This window comes from Benincasa hispida, chromosome 8, assembly GCF_027475165.1.
Source record: "Benincasa hispida cultivar pf3 chromosome 8, pf3_genome.v1.1, whole genome shotgun sequence".
Lineage (NCBI taxonomy): Eukaryota > Viridiplantae > Streptophyta > Magnoliopsida > Cucurbitales > Cucurbitaceae > Benincasa > Benincasa hispida.
In genome coordinates this window covers 37,748,058-37,765,154 of record NC_143485.1, presented here as the reverse complement: position 1 = coordinate 37,765,154, position 17,097 = coordinate 37,748,058, and the positions used below count along the sequence as shown (strand labels likewise).

Sequence of the window (17,097 nt, the reverse complement as noted above, 5' to 3'; positions counted from 1 at the left end):
TTTTTCATTTAAAACAATTATCTTTTTAAAAAAATAGCTAACTTTCGTTCGGCAAAAGTAGTTAAATAAAAAAGTTACTAAATTAATAAACACAATGATTTACTCCTAATAAAACTAAATTATATTATAAAAACAAACAAAAAAAAATCTTAAAACATAGTGTACAAAGATAGATTTTACCAACACTAAACAAACTTGTATAGAATTAAATTGGAAATCATCAAGAAATTTCAGGTTAGGAAACAAAAACTTGCAATCACACAAATACCTTGAACTATCAACCCTATGATCGTATAACTAAATATCCTATCATTCAAAATCTATGAAAAAAAACTTATATGGCACTAAATTTAGACGATAGGGAAAATAAATTTGAATGATTTAAACTTTCAGTCACATTATATCTGAATAATCAACAATTTTATATATATACTATTTAAATTATTTAAATTTTCAAATCTCGCTACATAAAATAAGTATTGTGGTATCTTTATCTTCACCAAATATCAATTACATTTTGAAAAGTTGTCAACTTAGTTGATATTCGTTCTAGTGTACCTACTAATCTATTTTTGTCGAATCTTTCTCAAAAGACAATAAAAAAAACCTAAAATACTAAAAATTGACAAAAATTATTGTATGTAGGCCTCGTCTTATAACTAATTTGTTATATATCTAAATCAAAAAGGCATTAGTATCTCAAAAATATAATTAGAAATCAGCAACTTACCTCAAATTCCCTATATCCATCTATATCTATCAAATCAATCCTTCCTTCTTGAGTTAACTCCTATTTATTTTCTCAATTATGATTGTAACGTGATATTGATGGTTGATATATAGCCAATATTTATCAATCATTTGGAAGGTTGTTAACCATATCATTTTCTTTTCTTTGGAATTTTTTTAAGGGATAATTTAAACATAATGATAAATACAAATTAATGTAATAAATAATATAACATTCTAGAAAATTCCACCGACACATAAAATCATCACTCATGAATATATATACCTTTACCACGTATGATTATGTTTAAATATGCTTTTTTCTTTTATAGTCCGTGGTCTTTTGAGGCTTTCTTTTACATGTTTATATGCATATACATTGCACTCATAGTTAAAAAAAAAAAAAAAAAAAAAAAAAAAAGGTTATGAATTTCATATTGACTTGTCATTTATTTGAATTCAAAAAATATAAATAAATTTAATAATTTAAGTTGTACTAAGATTTGCAATGTTGAACGAGTCATCTAAACATGTCATTCATGTTGTCTTGTCTATTTTGCTATAGATGGAAAAGTTGATGTTAGATTATCATCTCATATTTAAGTTCCCTAGCCTATCAAATATATTAGATATAGGTTCTTAGTTCTTTTAGATCTCTTTTAATTTTTCACCTAATTTAATCAGCTTATCTTATGACTAGTACTCTATATGTTATAGTCCAATTAATATTGATATAATATAATTGATATGACATTTAATTGAAGATTACCCCTTAAACTCATTTCCCCCTTTTCTTTTGTCATAACATATCATAGATATTTCCATTTTTATTTCTTTTTTCTTTTTCTACTTTCATTAGTCAAGTTATACAGTAATTCTCGATTTCCATTATTTGACAAAATCTAATTAAAAAAAATCCATATTATAAACTTTTTGCAGCGGGAGTTCCACTTCCACCATATTGTGAAAATTATTTAATTTTTTTAATTTGTAACTATTTTCTTCCAAATTTTTGCCATGTTTTTTTTTTAATCTTATAAGTAAATATTTGAATAATTAACAAAAGTGTAATGATAAAAACTTGGCTTCAAAATACATGTTTGTTTTTTTAGTCTTCAAAACATTGCTCAAATTGATATATTTGGATATTGGTATAAAATTGGATTTTATTGGTGAATAATGCTATTTCTTTAAGCAATATCCAAATATAACAATATGAATTAAAAAAAAAAGGGGGGGGGGGGAAGTATAAGAGAGATTAAATGAAGAAATCTTGAAGAATCTGAATACAAATTGAAGGCATAAGCATGTGATCAACAACTCACACCTCTTCTAAACTTCAAACCCATATTGAATTAAAAGGCCCTACCAACACCAAAATTCTACATCCCAACAAATATCAAACATAACAACCCTTTTAGCTAAAGCTAGGCTACTATTATTTGAAGCCATTTTTTCATGCTATACTTTCCATATGTCCATAACATTTTATAATAATGCAAAACCCACATCAAATTTCTTCTCCAGAAGTTGACTCTTCGATTATTTCGAAACCTCTTTAACAAAAAAACATAGATGAATTTGTAAATAAGTTACTAGTTTTAATAATGATATTCAATTAATGCAACGATAAAGTTCTATCTTCTTATTCCTCTTAAGTGCAATGTCGCGACACATGAGTTGTTGGAATGAAGCTTAATTTCAGTTTTTTTTTTTCCCCACTAAGAAAATTATATCTAAAAATAATGCAATTCTCTATAATTAAAATAATTACATCAATTATTTAGATGTCTAATTTTAAAAGAATGAATATATACTAGATGAAAGCTAAAAATTTTCACATGTATAATTTTTCATTTATAAATAATCTTTTTTGTGTTTAAACGATAAATGACAGTCAAAATGAATTAATAGTCATACTTTGTAGAAATTATGATGAGAAAGGTTTTCATTCATTAGGTTTGAAAAAATTCAAGGGGTGATTGGAACAAGCAGAGGAATTGTAAATTATGAACCACATGTACTTCATGTAAGGCAAAAAATTCATATTAGACACGTATCAGATACCGATATTTTTAGATACTTTTTAGATACGTATCTTACATTTTTTTAAAGAAAAAAAGATAAACAACTCATATAATCTTTCCCAATCTAAAACTAGACAACCTATTTAAATAGTTCACTACTCGAGTCTAAAACTAAATTAAAAAAAAAAAAAAAAAAAAAGACCAAACCCTAGAAATATCTAATCTTCATTTTCACATTTGAGTCTCCACAAAATCCACCAAAATATAACCTACTTGAATATTTTCAACAATAATTCAACGAAGAAGTTCTTCCTTTATCTTCATACTTCTCCCTATAATATTCTTCTTTTTCTTTGATTGATATGAGTTACTTTTCTATTACATTTTATTGACTATTTTAATTCAACATCTTGTTTTTTGTATTATATATTTTACTATGGTTATTAACTTGTATGCTAAATTTATTTAATACTCTGGATCTTTTTTTTTTTAAGAAAAAAAATGTATCTTCAACGTACCAGTATTTTAGATTTTTAGAAATTGTCATATTGTTTTATCTCATCGTATCTATATTCGTGTATATACTTCATAGATTATAAAATTTGAAGAGTTTTAAAGTCATAGAGGTCACAATATAAAGAGTTTATAAAACATAAATTTGATATATATATTTTTAATAGACTCAAAAATTCTGTAGATGAAATAAGAAGTAAAGTTGAACTCCAAATCTCCCAAGTCTGTAGTGTTATCCCTTTCAACCAATCAGAATTCAAAGCTTTCCACTTAGGTGCCAGAAAGCCAAACTCCTATTACATCAAGATTTTGACACCTCATGCTGCCTTACTTATGGGCTTCATCTGGGCCCACCCTTTTCTTGTGGGCTCCAACTTCACCTAACTGGCCCAACCTTTCATCCTTACACATTTTGTCCTCTTTCCAATTTTCCTTTTTTTCCCCCTTCTATATAACAATTACCTTATCAAATTTCCAACAGAATATTGATCTAGATATATATTTCTTTTTCTCTGAACTCATGGGAGTAGACTTTTTCATTTACTCATTTTTATTCCCAATAATTAGAGGAAGAAAGGTGAGACAATGGTGAAATTGATGACAGGATAATGTAGGGTCAACCTTCACTTTCTTATTTCCATTCTTTTTGCCAATTTTCCATTCTCCTCCTAATCTCATTATTCCATTTTCAAATAATGAAATAGCCGTATTTAAATCTTGTTTAATAATTATTTAGTTTTTCAGCAATTTTATTGATAGCACATGTCAACATTAAGATGCAAATTTATGTTTTTATGTTTCAATCGGACCTTTTTGAATTATTTCATTATCATATACATTTTTGAAATACCAATCGATCTTTATAGTTTTATAAAAAGCAAAATCATTCACCTTTATTGATAATTATTTAACATATCATTATGTAAATAACATGCTTTCATATACGTGTTTTATTTTTCTTTTAACAATATATGGTGTGAGTAATTGAATCTTTAACCTCAAAATTAATATTATAAGTCATGTAAATTGAATTATGCTCATTTTGGCTCAATATAAATGTATAACATGTATTTTGAAATATAAATACGTGAGTAAGTTGATTAAGAAATAATCCTCCAACAATTTTTAAAGATGGCAAAAGTGTTACCATCTAACTTCTCACATATATATAATTTTAATCTTAAAATCTTGGGTTTTAAAAATAAATTTACAATCTAAATATTGTTAAGAGGACAAATGCCCTTTCCCTCATTCTCGTAGCTTCTAAATGGTAAAATAGTAATTCAAAACAACTAATATGCTCTTTTTCATTAAGAAGAAAAGCTTATATACTCATTCTTCTAAAACGAAATCAAAACAAAAATATAAGAAAACCATCTTTCTGGTCATAAGTTTTGGGTGTAGTTTTTATTTGGTCATTAGATTTTCAAACGTTACATATTTGGTCCTTAAATTTTGAGTTTTTTTTTTCAATTTAATCCCTAAGTTTCAAAATGTTATAATTTTACCTTTAAGATTTGAATTTTGTTTCAATTTGGTCCCTAGATTTCAATATTTTACATTTTTAAAATTAATTTTTCATCAAGTACTCACTTTCAATCATTGAAGTCAATTTCTATTGAATAATTAATATTAATTATGAAGTGAAATTTTGAATTTAATTTTAACAGTGATAAAAAATAGTGAAACTTAATTAATTATAATTCTTTTAATGACTTTTATTTTATTAACATAAATTAATATTAAAGACGAAAAATGAATATTTAGTGAATAACCAAGATTTAAAGTGTAAAACTTGAAACATAGGGACCAAATTGAAGCAAAACTCAAATGTCCATGGTAAAATTGTAATATTTTGAAACTTAGAAACTAAATTGAAACCAAACTCAAAAGTTAAAAACTAAATATGTAACATTTTGAAACCTATAGATGAAATAGGAACTAGACTCAAAACCTAAGGACCAAAAATATATTTTTCCCTATAATATATTTAGGACACGTTTACATCGATTGAAATGTAATCCATCAATGATAATGTAAAAAGTAGACCCTAATTTATTACTTTTATTGTTGTTTACATGTTTTCTATAATTGTAATAAGATGTAGAGTTTATCTTGAAATTTGTAATCAAAACATATAATCTGATCAAAGAATAAAATGTGTTCAATATGATTGTGATTGAAAATTGCACAAGATCCACAACTTTTACCATTATTGTTAACATTGCCTTACATATATTTTACTGTAACAGTATGAAAATTATGAATTTGTCACATTTATTGTTACTTTTTTGTTATCATTACTATTATGATTAAACAATAACGATAATAATAAATGTGATAGATTCATAATTCTAAGTAAATGGGGTCAGAAGTAATCTTATCGTATTGACAGTTTAACTTATTATGATTCATCCGTTAATGAAATATAATGATTTGGTAAATGTGACGTTAATTCATCTACTAATTTAAGTTTTTTTTTTTATAATTAGTAATTTATCAAAATTAAAATTTTAGGGATGAAAATAGTAGTATGCGAAAATCTAGAAATGTGTATTTAAGTAAATGGAGACCGAGTCTCGTACATCATTTCGAATTCAGTCATCCTTAAATGCGAAACTCCGAGCTAGAGCGCTGTCAGCCATACACGTGTCCCTTCTGCCAAGTATCAAGATTGCGTGGCATTTGGTAGCTTTACAGTCGATGACAAATGGGCGCACATTACTTTTAATCACGTACCCTATTTATATTTATCCATAATTAATTCTTATTACACGTGGCACCATTTAAGTGGCCTCCTCGAGCATCGTGTGCAAAAACTTAAAAAGTATTTTAAGTACGTGATTATCTAAATAATTTTTAATTACACGTGGCACCTTCTTTAATACTTTACTTGAAAAGACCCATCAGTATTCATTGTTCAGTACATATGATAAGAAATTACTGCTCATTATTACACGTGGCACCCTCCAGTGAGGTGTAAAATCCCACATCCTCGCGCCTTGTTTAAATGCTATTTATTATTTTTTTTAATGAAAAATTCTATTTAATTAATTCATGATTTATCCCATATCAATAAATTGGATAAAGTTATTGTATCTTGAATTAGATTAATTACAAATTTTAATCTTAATCCAATTTAAGTTTAAAATATCATTTTGACCATTAAATTATAAGTTTGTTTCATTGTAGTTTTTCTAAATTGTAAAAAACGTATTCTAGTGTTTTAAATTTTATGTTTATTTTATTTTGGATTCTAAATTTTCATAAACTTTACATTAGCTTTGGACTTTTTAAAAACAATTATTATCATTATATTATTTTTTTCATCTAATTTTCACTTGCTTAATACTCTTATCTAATATATTTAGCTTGAAATTACTCTCACAGTAACATGATGGTATACACATATACTCAAAAGCAACTTCATTAGTCTGTCAAAACACAAAACATAAATGATAAGAAAAAAAAATAAATTTTTTTAAAGTTCATAGATTTTAAAATAGATATTTTAAAAGTCGAAGACAAAATAGATTTTTTTTAAAGTTTAAAAACCAAAATGAAACTAATTATATAGAAGTTTAAGAAATATTAAACATAAATTTAAACATCATGTTGTTTCATTGATATCTTAAAAATGTCACGCTTCAAGGAAAAAAAAAAAAAGAAAATTTAATGAGATTAGATTGATTTTAATACTGATATATATAATATAAACCATGAGAGACATTAAATATTTAATTTCATTTAACTAAGTAATAGATAAATTGATATGATCATAAAGCTATGAGTTGAAATGGAGTAGTTTGGATTGAAAAAGAAGGGTGGTGCAAATAGTCAAAGAAAGGATGTGGCCATAATCAAAATGGGGGAGGATCAAGTGGTCACATCTAAGTAGTTAGAATCACAAATTTTGTTGACTTAAATGTAACCACATTCATATTATAAGAACCCTAATGTGTGCTTCCTCATTTTATTGCAATATGATGGGGGGAGGAGTGATTTTGATATGAGAAACCGATTTAATTAATTTGAGAAACTTCAATATCATTGCATTTTTAATAATTTATTTTCAGACTATGTTTTGGACTATTTTACACTTTTTCTCTCTCAAGAAGTTTACAATCAAACATGATGGAAAATACATATAATTTTGGTATAATTTTATATATTATGTATATTTTTTCGTTTAAAGTTAATTTGAGACCTTTTTTTTTTTTTTTTGTTCAACTATTACAAAGATGAGAGATTAAAAGGTTCAAAGATTTGAGATGATATTTATTAATATCTTATTTATTCAACTAGAATATATGTATTATTATTATTATGCTAGCTTTTTAAAAATTTAATTAGATGATGAACTTGAAACTTCCTCATCTAAGACCACCTAATTTTCTTCATATAAATTTATCTGTTAACACACTATAAATTATTACATGTTAACAAAATTTACCAAGAAAAAGTAGTATAATTAAAAAATATATCAAAATATAAAGGAAAAATTTGAATTTTTTTTTAATAATAGGAAAAAAGAAACCTAATTTACTAACAAGAGATGACCAAATCGTGAACTTTTTTAATAGATGTTTGACCAAATTGAAACTTTTATATATATATGTAAGACATCTAATCAAGCAAGAACTTATTAACAAATTTGATTAGATACGACAGTTGATTACTTATAATTATTTTTATTGGATTTTAAGTAAAGTTTATAAAAATGAAAAATTTTGAATTGGCCAGGGTTAGTAAGAGGTTTGATACAAAGTTTGTATACATACATCATGTTGAGTCGTTGTAGTAAGTAATGTGAATGTGACAAAGAATTTATTAGAGAAAGGGGGAGTAATAGTTTAGTAGAAACAGTCTATATTGTACATATCTCTCTCTCTCTAGAAATGACAACAAATATTAATGTAAAATAAGTAGAAAGCTAAGTCAATTTTCGAAGCTTTTTGGTACGTGTTTTTTTGTCCTAGAGTGGGATGTACATTATTACATTACATTGTCACATGCCACGTGGCTTTTATTTTTCAACATGTCCTCATCGACTTTCTCCGTCCAATAAATAATAATAATAATAATAAATAAAGTCTTTTTGTTCAAATTGTTCAACCCAAAGCCCACGTAGCCACTCAACCTAGGTCTTTCTACTATGTATATTCTTCTAACATCACATTATTCATTCTTACAATACTGAATATTATTACATTCCAATCATATTTTTCTTAAATTATCGATTGATCTAAGAATGTAGCTACTCTAAAATTATCTTAAATCATTAGTTGACTCGAAAATTTAAACTGATGAGTAAAGACAAATTTAATATCATATCATCAAATAAATTTCTTTCTATCTACTACTAAGTTCTTATAAAATATTCGTTTTTTAAAAAAAGAAAAGGAGAAATTATTTTGTTTTCTGTTTCATAGAAAATAAATAGCTTCCATCGTGTTTAGAGGAATGGATAGATAGAATTTAGATGTAGTTTAATATGAGATAAAATGTTATGATGGTATATGAGAATATGTAAATAATTGTATTTACGTTTTATTTAGAGAAAATAAAATGAAAAGAATTATGATGATGCAAAAATTACATTAAGAGAAGAATGAAGAGCAACACTGTCTTAAAAGGTTACTTCGGAGAAATTCAAAATTAGTTTTCATTTTTTTAATAATATATAGTGAAATTTCTAACCTCCAACAATGAAGTTGATAATACATATTTTATAGCAGTCGAACTATATATATTCATTTTGGCTAATACGTAAACATTGTGGAATGTTTTGTTATTTTACATATTAATGTAAAGTAGACTTAATAGACATTTAAAAACACCACACAGAAAGTTATTTTTAATTCTAAAGCAATATTTTGGATAAGTTTAGTTGAAATAACATTACATCTCTCCATAATTTGTTAGGATTGTTTTTAAGAAAATTAGTCAACTTAATTATAAATATAGCAAAATAAATATCAGGATCTATCATTATCTATCATGATAGACGGTGACATTTTGCTATATTTATAAATGTCTTCAATAATGTTGTTATTTAAAACAATTACCTAATTGTTAGTCACTTTCTTCTAATATTTTTAAAAGATCAAGTCAATTTCGGAAGAAAAAGGAAAACAATTTTTAAATACTATATATATTTTTTTAAGAATTTGATTAGGAATTTAAATGTTTCTTTTAACCTAGATAAAAATTATTATTTAAAAATTGAGGGGAAACAACAAAAATTTAAAAAATATATGATTAAAAGCGAAATACTTTATCAAATGGGTGTATAAAACTATCAAATTTGGGTTTGATTATACACTTTAGAAAATGTGGGTAATAAAAAGAAAATGGTGGTCTAATTATGTTGGATGGGGATAGTTTATGGACATAATTTTTATTGAAGGTAAATTTTCTAAATTGGGAAAAATTCAAACAAGTCCCACTTTTTCATATTTAGAACTATTTCAAAATTACCTAATTAACTAATGCTCATGTCAAATTATAACAGCTACTTAATTACCATCATTAATAAAACTGTCTGATTTTCAAAAATCAAATCCTCCCCTAGCCCCACAAAATCACTCTACATGAAAATTTGGAAATTCCAGTGAATTATCAGGGCAAATATGGAAATTTTCTTTCACATACCTATTTCTATTTGAATGGTCAACTGCACACAAATGACAAAGGATTATTATTATGCCAAAATTTAAATACGAAAGGCTTTCGTGACAATAACAGTAAATTTATTTGAGGGGAGAGAAATGTGACTTACGAAAGTGTAAGGTCTATGCACTATTCTGATGTTTGCCACACATACTTAGATATTTAAGTTAGGGAATAAAAAAAGTAAAACAAGTTTAAGAGTTTGTGGATAAGAATGAACTTATTTCCCATGAAGTCGTAACGATGTATTATATGAATTTGACCTAAGGTTTTCGACTTTTCCCTTTACCTTTGGACAAATGGGAATGTAGTTTGATCCGTTTAAACTCAAGATTTGACTGAACATAACCCAAATTCTTGTTCAACTTTGGTTACCTGAGTTCAAGCTCATTTCTATTCAAAGCTTTCTAGCTTTGTTTGTTACCTATTTTTGCGAAGACCCAAATCTTCCTCTTTTTCAGACCCATTAGATACTTGGAAATAAACTCGAGCTCGGGTTTCATTTGTTTTCTGATGCAGTTGTCTCTAACCACTTCCAATCTCAATTTTTCCTTTGGTCCAAAATTAGTCCTAATAATTATAAACAACTTCTCTTCTAAAAGACAAACAATTAAATTTGGTTTGATTTTTTAAAAATTTATTTAACCTATTGTTTGACATTCCCCTCAGATGTCATGTGGTCGATCTAACATTTTATTTTGATTAATTAACCAGCAAATGAAAATGATCATTTGGGGATACTTACAAAATAATATCATTGTAGTTTGAAAAGTTCATAAACCATTCCTCATTCTTTTTTATAAAAAAATAGCTAAATAGTATTATGTTGGAAACGGTAGGCCCTCAAAACGATAAATTGTAAACTGTCAAAACACGACGATCAAGCGAAGAGCAAAATTTACAAAACAGAAACATATTACATTAAAATGAGAGATGGTGTTAAATTTAAATAATCAATAAAACATATTACAAAATTTGATAAAAGGGCTCATATCAATCATCATTACATTTTAATCCTATTTTCAAACAGTTTCTACTTAGTTCTCGGGTTTGAAAGTGTTCGATCTATCACCTCTACACATTTATTGAATTGAAAATTCATCTTAATTGTCTCGCTCGAATATTCATTTTAATTTTAATCCAACTTAATTATGTATGTCAAATAATTTACGATAGTTCATTCTATCAAATCATGATAATCATTTATTTAAATTTTGTATACAATATATATTAGGACTCGTTTAGTTTAAAGTTTTATAGAATATATGAGGATAAATAATGTCTAAGAGGGTTTGGAAATAAAAAATGATGAGAATGCAACAAAAATTGTATTTACATTTAATTCATGAAACTAAATATAAAAATCTTATTATAATTATAATAGATTAATAAATTAAAGAATAAACAACATTCAATATATCGGTAATTAATCAATTAATTAATTATGAATCAATAATAATTTTAATTGTAAATATTTGAAGATTGAATAATTTTAATTAAAATTAACTAATTAATGCATTTAACTAACTTTTATACTAATTATAATCTAATACTTAATCATTGTTATAATTAATCAAGTTTAATATTATTAATTTTAATTTTAATTAAATAATATAAGAAAATATAATTTAATAAATAATATATTATATAAAAGTTAAAAAAGTGTAAAAATATAATATATTAATAAAAAATATTAAAAAATATTTTGTAAATATGATACACTAATAATGAATGGATTAAAATAAAATATATTTTAATATCACAATAAATAATTAATTTATTATAAATAACCAATAATAATTATATGTTCATAATGAATGATCAAATTAAATTTAATCTCAATAAATAATTACTTGATTATTAAAAAATAATAAAGTAATAAATTATTATTATTGAAATTTTTTTTATATGAACTAAATTTAATTAATCTTAATTTACTAATTAAATATATTTAAGATATTGTTAGTTGATAAATTAATAATTTATATAAAAAATAATTTCATTCTTTTAGTAAATTTTGATGGAGAGGGGAAAAAGGAGAAAATTCACCCTTGGAAGGAAATAGTATATTTATATATCTTCAATATGGCGTATGATAAATTGTTTGGTCTAATTCACCGCTCAAAATTCTACAAAGAGGTTAGATGAAGAAAAAAAATTGGAATATGACCAATTCAATTAATATAAAGTTGCATTTAAATCTCGAATCTTGTGATTTTTTATTTTTGATTTTTACAATAGGAAAAAGAAAGTATATATACAAATAAATTTCCTAATTTCCGCTGATTTGGGTTTTATTATTATTATATGAGAAGAGTGGTCTAATGCAACCCCACGTCTCCCTTCGGTTCACACAAAATTTCTCGATGATCAAATCTTATGGACGGTGGAGATTTTACCACGTAACTAATGAAGTCCAAATCACCATTACTCGCACGTCCCCACGTGTCATAAAAATCAAAAGATAACTTGGAACCAAACAAGCTTTCTACATCCATCATTTTTATTTTCCGCTTCAATTTTCATCTCCCTTCATTTAATGGTCAATTTCATTCGCATTTTGTATCAATAATTATCTTTTTAATTTTCTATAAATGATCATTTAACTTGGACGGAAAGATATTGGATTTTGGCCCAATATTTAAAAAAAAAAAAAAAATTGTCCTACGTTTGAAAGGTTAAAAAAAAAAATTAAAATCACGACTTCACAATTAAAGTAATTTATGCTTTTGGTTTTAAATCATCGTAATTTGATATACTAGTTCAGTTGTGTAAATAATGTTTTTGTAATTGGGGTTGATGAGAGATTTATGTGTGCTTATAATAAATTTTCACATAATAGATCTTTTTGTCAGTGATTTTTTATTTGATTGGGACTTTTTTATGGTAATTCTTGTGTTACCAATTTCATTATTTTCTTTTTGATTCTATATTTTTTTTCTTATTTATTGGTAATATGATATTTTTTTTTCTAACATAAAATACGCTTAATACTCATTCATTTAATAGAATCAAAGTCTCTACATAACTTTAGTAAGTTATAAATTTGCTTGCAATGAAGAGTCATTTCCAGGGTGTTTAGGACTACCATTTCCCTGCTTTCAGGTTGAAATTGATTCCAAATTTCTTTGAAACCTCTTGGTTAGGAATGCTAGATATGCAAATGAGAGTCAAATTTTTGTTGATGCTATTCGAAATTTTGATCCGAATGGATCTATTCTCGGGTTCCATTGGGTTCATTGTCGATGTAATTCTGTTGCTCACGATTTAGTTTCTTATATCCACAGATGTCGATATTCAATTGTGTGGTTTAAAGACCATCCTCCATGGATACACTCTATTCTTCACTCAATTCCTTTTGTCTTTAATTTCTTTCTTAGTATGTTAAACTTAATCTATATATAATTTAAACTTAGTAAACAATTGACTTCTACCGGGTGAGAAACCTAAAATACAAGGTGAAAGGTGTGTTTTAACCCTAAATCATACAAATTCTTGATGACCCTAATTAAGATGCTAATGTTAATTATTTAATAAAGCAAAACCTATTTTGGACGAAAAAAAGGAGAAATTATTTGATAAAGGTACCACAATGCGGCTCACAATTTGATGTTTGAGAGGTAAGTACCTCAAATTTATATAATCCATGATAAATTATTTAATAAGACTGTAATAATGTAGTTGACAGTTTTTCATTATTAAATATATAGACATATACATCTCACATCTCAAATTTAAATTTAGTGAAGCAATTGTATAATGGTGATCTAACCATATAATTTTCCCATAAAATCTAATCATATACATGAAAGAGTAATAGCAATGGGTAGCACATTTAAAGTTAATAATTAAATGATAAATTCTTATTAGCGATATGAGACTTTGAAGTTAGATCTAAATTTTGCTATAGTTGCAAATACTTTGGGTTTGATTATTATATTTGCAACTGCCTTTAGATGAAATGATTTAGCTTAGCTAAGTTAGAGTAGTAGTAGGATTAATTAAATTAAATTAAATGTTTAACTACTATTTTTGTCCCTCTACTTTTTACTTTTGTTTGTTTTGGTCATTGTACTTTTAAAATGTTCATTTTGGTCCTTATATTTTTAACTTTAATTTACTTTGACATTTGTACTTTCAAAATGTTCATTTTGATAATTGTACTTTCAATTTCGGTTTATTTTAGTCATTGAACTTTCAAAAAACAATATTTTTGATTCTTTAAAGATGAAGTAAACATAGAAATGAAAGGACCAAAATGGTCACCTTTTGAAAGTAGAAGGATTAAAATTAATATTTTGAAAGTATAGAGACGAAATGAAAAAAAATTGAAAATACAATGATGAAAAGAGTATTTAAACCTAAATTAAATTAATAGAAACTCTTTTTATTTTTTAAGAGAAGAATGAAGAAGAAGAAATTAAGAAAAAGTGTTTATTCCCTAGTTTTCATTAGTAGATTATGATGATTACATAGAAACTAGGGAAAATGGGGTCATGAATTTGTGGTTTATACGAGGAGAGAAGTTGAAAGGCCTAAACTTTGGAAACAAATAAACCGCACCACCCTCTCTTCAAAGTTCAAACGAGGTTTAATCTTTTCTTCTTGGAAGTCACTTCCCAACATTGTAAAGTCCGAAAGGGAAAAAACAAACTCACTAAATAAACCTAGTCAATTCTGACTTGAATTAGGGTTTTTTCCCCCTTTTTTTGGTTTCTTATGTGCCTCTACAATACCCACATTGAATGCAATTAGACCTCATGAGTGCAAAGGTGAAGATAAGCAAACAAACAAAATATATAATATATATTTTTTTTAAAAAAAGAGTTGACTTTTTGGTATGAAAGAGTAAATGCTGATGGGTATATGTTTGACTCTTTTTAGTGATACAGCCCATGTAATGATCTCATTCAGTCAGGTCAGCCAAGTATATATAAAATCTCTCTACATATACACAACCCTCAATTTGTCTCTTTATTTCAAATCCTCTAATTCCCATTTCCCTTTTTTCCTTTTTCCCATTTCATTTCTTTCTGACACACACACACACACACACACAAAAGTAGAAGATATATCAAGAAGAAGAAGAAGAAGAAATTAGGCAGCAGTTGTGAAATGATGGGAAGGCCACCTTGTTGTGACAAAATTGGTGTAAAGAAAGGGCCCTGGACTCCCGAAGAAGATATCATCTTAGTTTCTTACATTCAAGAACATGGCCCTGGCAATTGGAGATCCGTTCCAACTAACACTGGTAAAAAAATTTATTACTTAGTTTCTTCCTCTAAATTTCTTTGGTTTTTGCATTTAATTTTTGTACCTACCCTTTTTAATTTCTCAACCCCTCTTCAATCCCTTTTTTTACTTTTTCTTCTTCTAAATATATAAAATTTGTTACTTTTGTTCTTTCTTTTTGTTTTTGTTCAATCAGGTTTGCTAAGATGTAGCAAGAGTTGTAGATTGAGATGGACTAATTACCTCCGTCCAGGTATCAAGCGTGGCAATTTCACTGATCATGAAGAGAAAATGATAATCCACCTCCAAGCTCTCCTAGGCAATAGGTATTTTCCAAAATTCCTCTCTCTCTCTATTCTCTATTGTTTACGGTTTTCTAATTAATTATCTATACAATTCGCTTTTATTCATCGATTTTCATACCCTAATTTATTTCCCTTCTTTGCTCCGATTCGTACCTAATTCATGGTTATTATGTGGAAAATGTTGGAAACAGATGGGCAGCTATAGCATCGTACCTTCCGCAGAGAACGGATAACGATATAAAGAACTATTGGAACACTCACTTGAAAAAGAAGTTGAGAAAGATGCAATCTTCTGGAGGATGTGAGAGTGGTGTTGGGCAATCACAAAGTAATACACTTTCAAAAGGCCAGTGGGAACGAAGGCTTCAAACAGATATTCACACAGCTAAAAGAGCTCTTTGTGAAGCCCTTTCCCTTGATAAAAAGCCTAATCTTGAAGATTATAACAATAATCTCATGATCTTCCAAGCACAACCAGCTCCACCACAACCACCACCACCACCACCAACTACTACTACTACTTATGCATCAAGTGCTGAAAATATTGCAAGATTGCTTGAGAGTTGGATGAAGAAATCACCAACAAAATCATCAGAAATTACAACAACAACAACAACACAAGTTTGTATAAGTGAAGGATCACAAATTAGTGCAACCAATAATTACAACAATAACTCACCAGATCATCAACACCCCAACAGCAATAATTTGGATGGCTTCTTCAATAATAATTATTCTTCAAATTCATCAGCAAATCAAGAAGAAGCTGTTCCTCTTACTTTTCTAGAGAAGTGGTTGTTTGATGATGCAGCTTTGGCTAGTGTTCATGATAATGATGATCATGACTTAATTAGTGTTTCATTAGAAGAAGCTCAAAGTGAAGGTCTGTTTTAATTAATTTTGGTTTAATTTTAGCAAAATGTCATTAAGGAGTACTTTGCGTGTGTGTGTGTGTGTCTTAAGAGCTTCTACTTCTATCGTGTGTACATGACCACCACACCAAAAACCCAACAAACAAAAGTGTAAATTAACATAGTTAAGAAAAAAAAATATATATAAATATGTATATATATTTCACATATACATAAATTATGTGCTATATATATATATATCTATATCTATATGTATACGTGGGAATAAAAATCTTATATTATTTTCTCCATGGACTATGATGATCTGATACTATATCCTTATCTGCCTAATTTAGGAAATTAATTAGGGTTTAACTTAATTAGATCAGATTAAAATTGATTGGATGTCTATGTTCTTTTGCCCCTTCAAAGTAAGGTTTTATCTATGCATATTCATAATGTTATTGTACTGTTCATATAATGCTAAATTGTACATTAGTGAGTGATTAAAATTTAGGGGGATATACTTTGAGTTCAAATTAAATCTACATTCTATAACATTTAAAAAAAAAAAAAAAAAAACAAGCAAACAAACTATTATTTCTGATATAAAAGCAGTGAGTAGATAAGATAATAAATAGAAATTCAATCCCCTGTAATTGTAGGTCAATAATTCAGTGAGGTCATAATTTGAGTAGATGACCATCAAGAAACAGCAACAGTTATTAGGATTTTTTTTTAGTTTAAAAATGGTATGGTAATGATGTT

General features: G+C 26.6%; 1 protein-coding gene across 1 annotated transcript; it reads left to right on the top strand.

Annotated features, from left to right (window-relative positions):
- Positions 1 to 14,895: 14,895 nt before the first annotated feature.
- Positions 14,896 to 16,640, top strand: LOC120082641 (myb-related protein 306-like). Its single transcript, XM_039037893.2, has 3 exons — positions 14,896 to 15,192; positions 15,370 to 15,499; positions 15,670 to 16,640. The coding sequence occupies exons 1-3, from the start codon at positions 15,057 to 15,059 to the stop codon at positions 16,370 to 16,372; spliced, it is 969 nt and encodes a 322-aa protein (XP_038893821.1). The 5' UTR covers positions 14,896 to 15,056; the 3' UTR covers positions 16,373 to 16,640.
- The last annotated feature ends 457 nt before the right edge of the window (positions 16,641 to 17,097 follow it).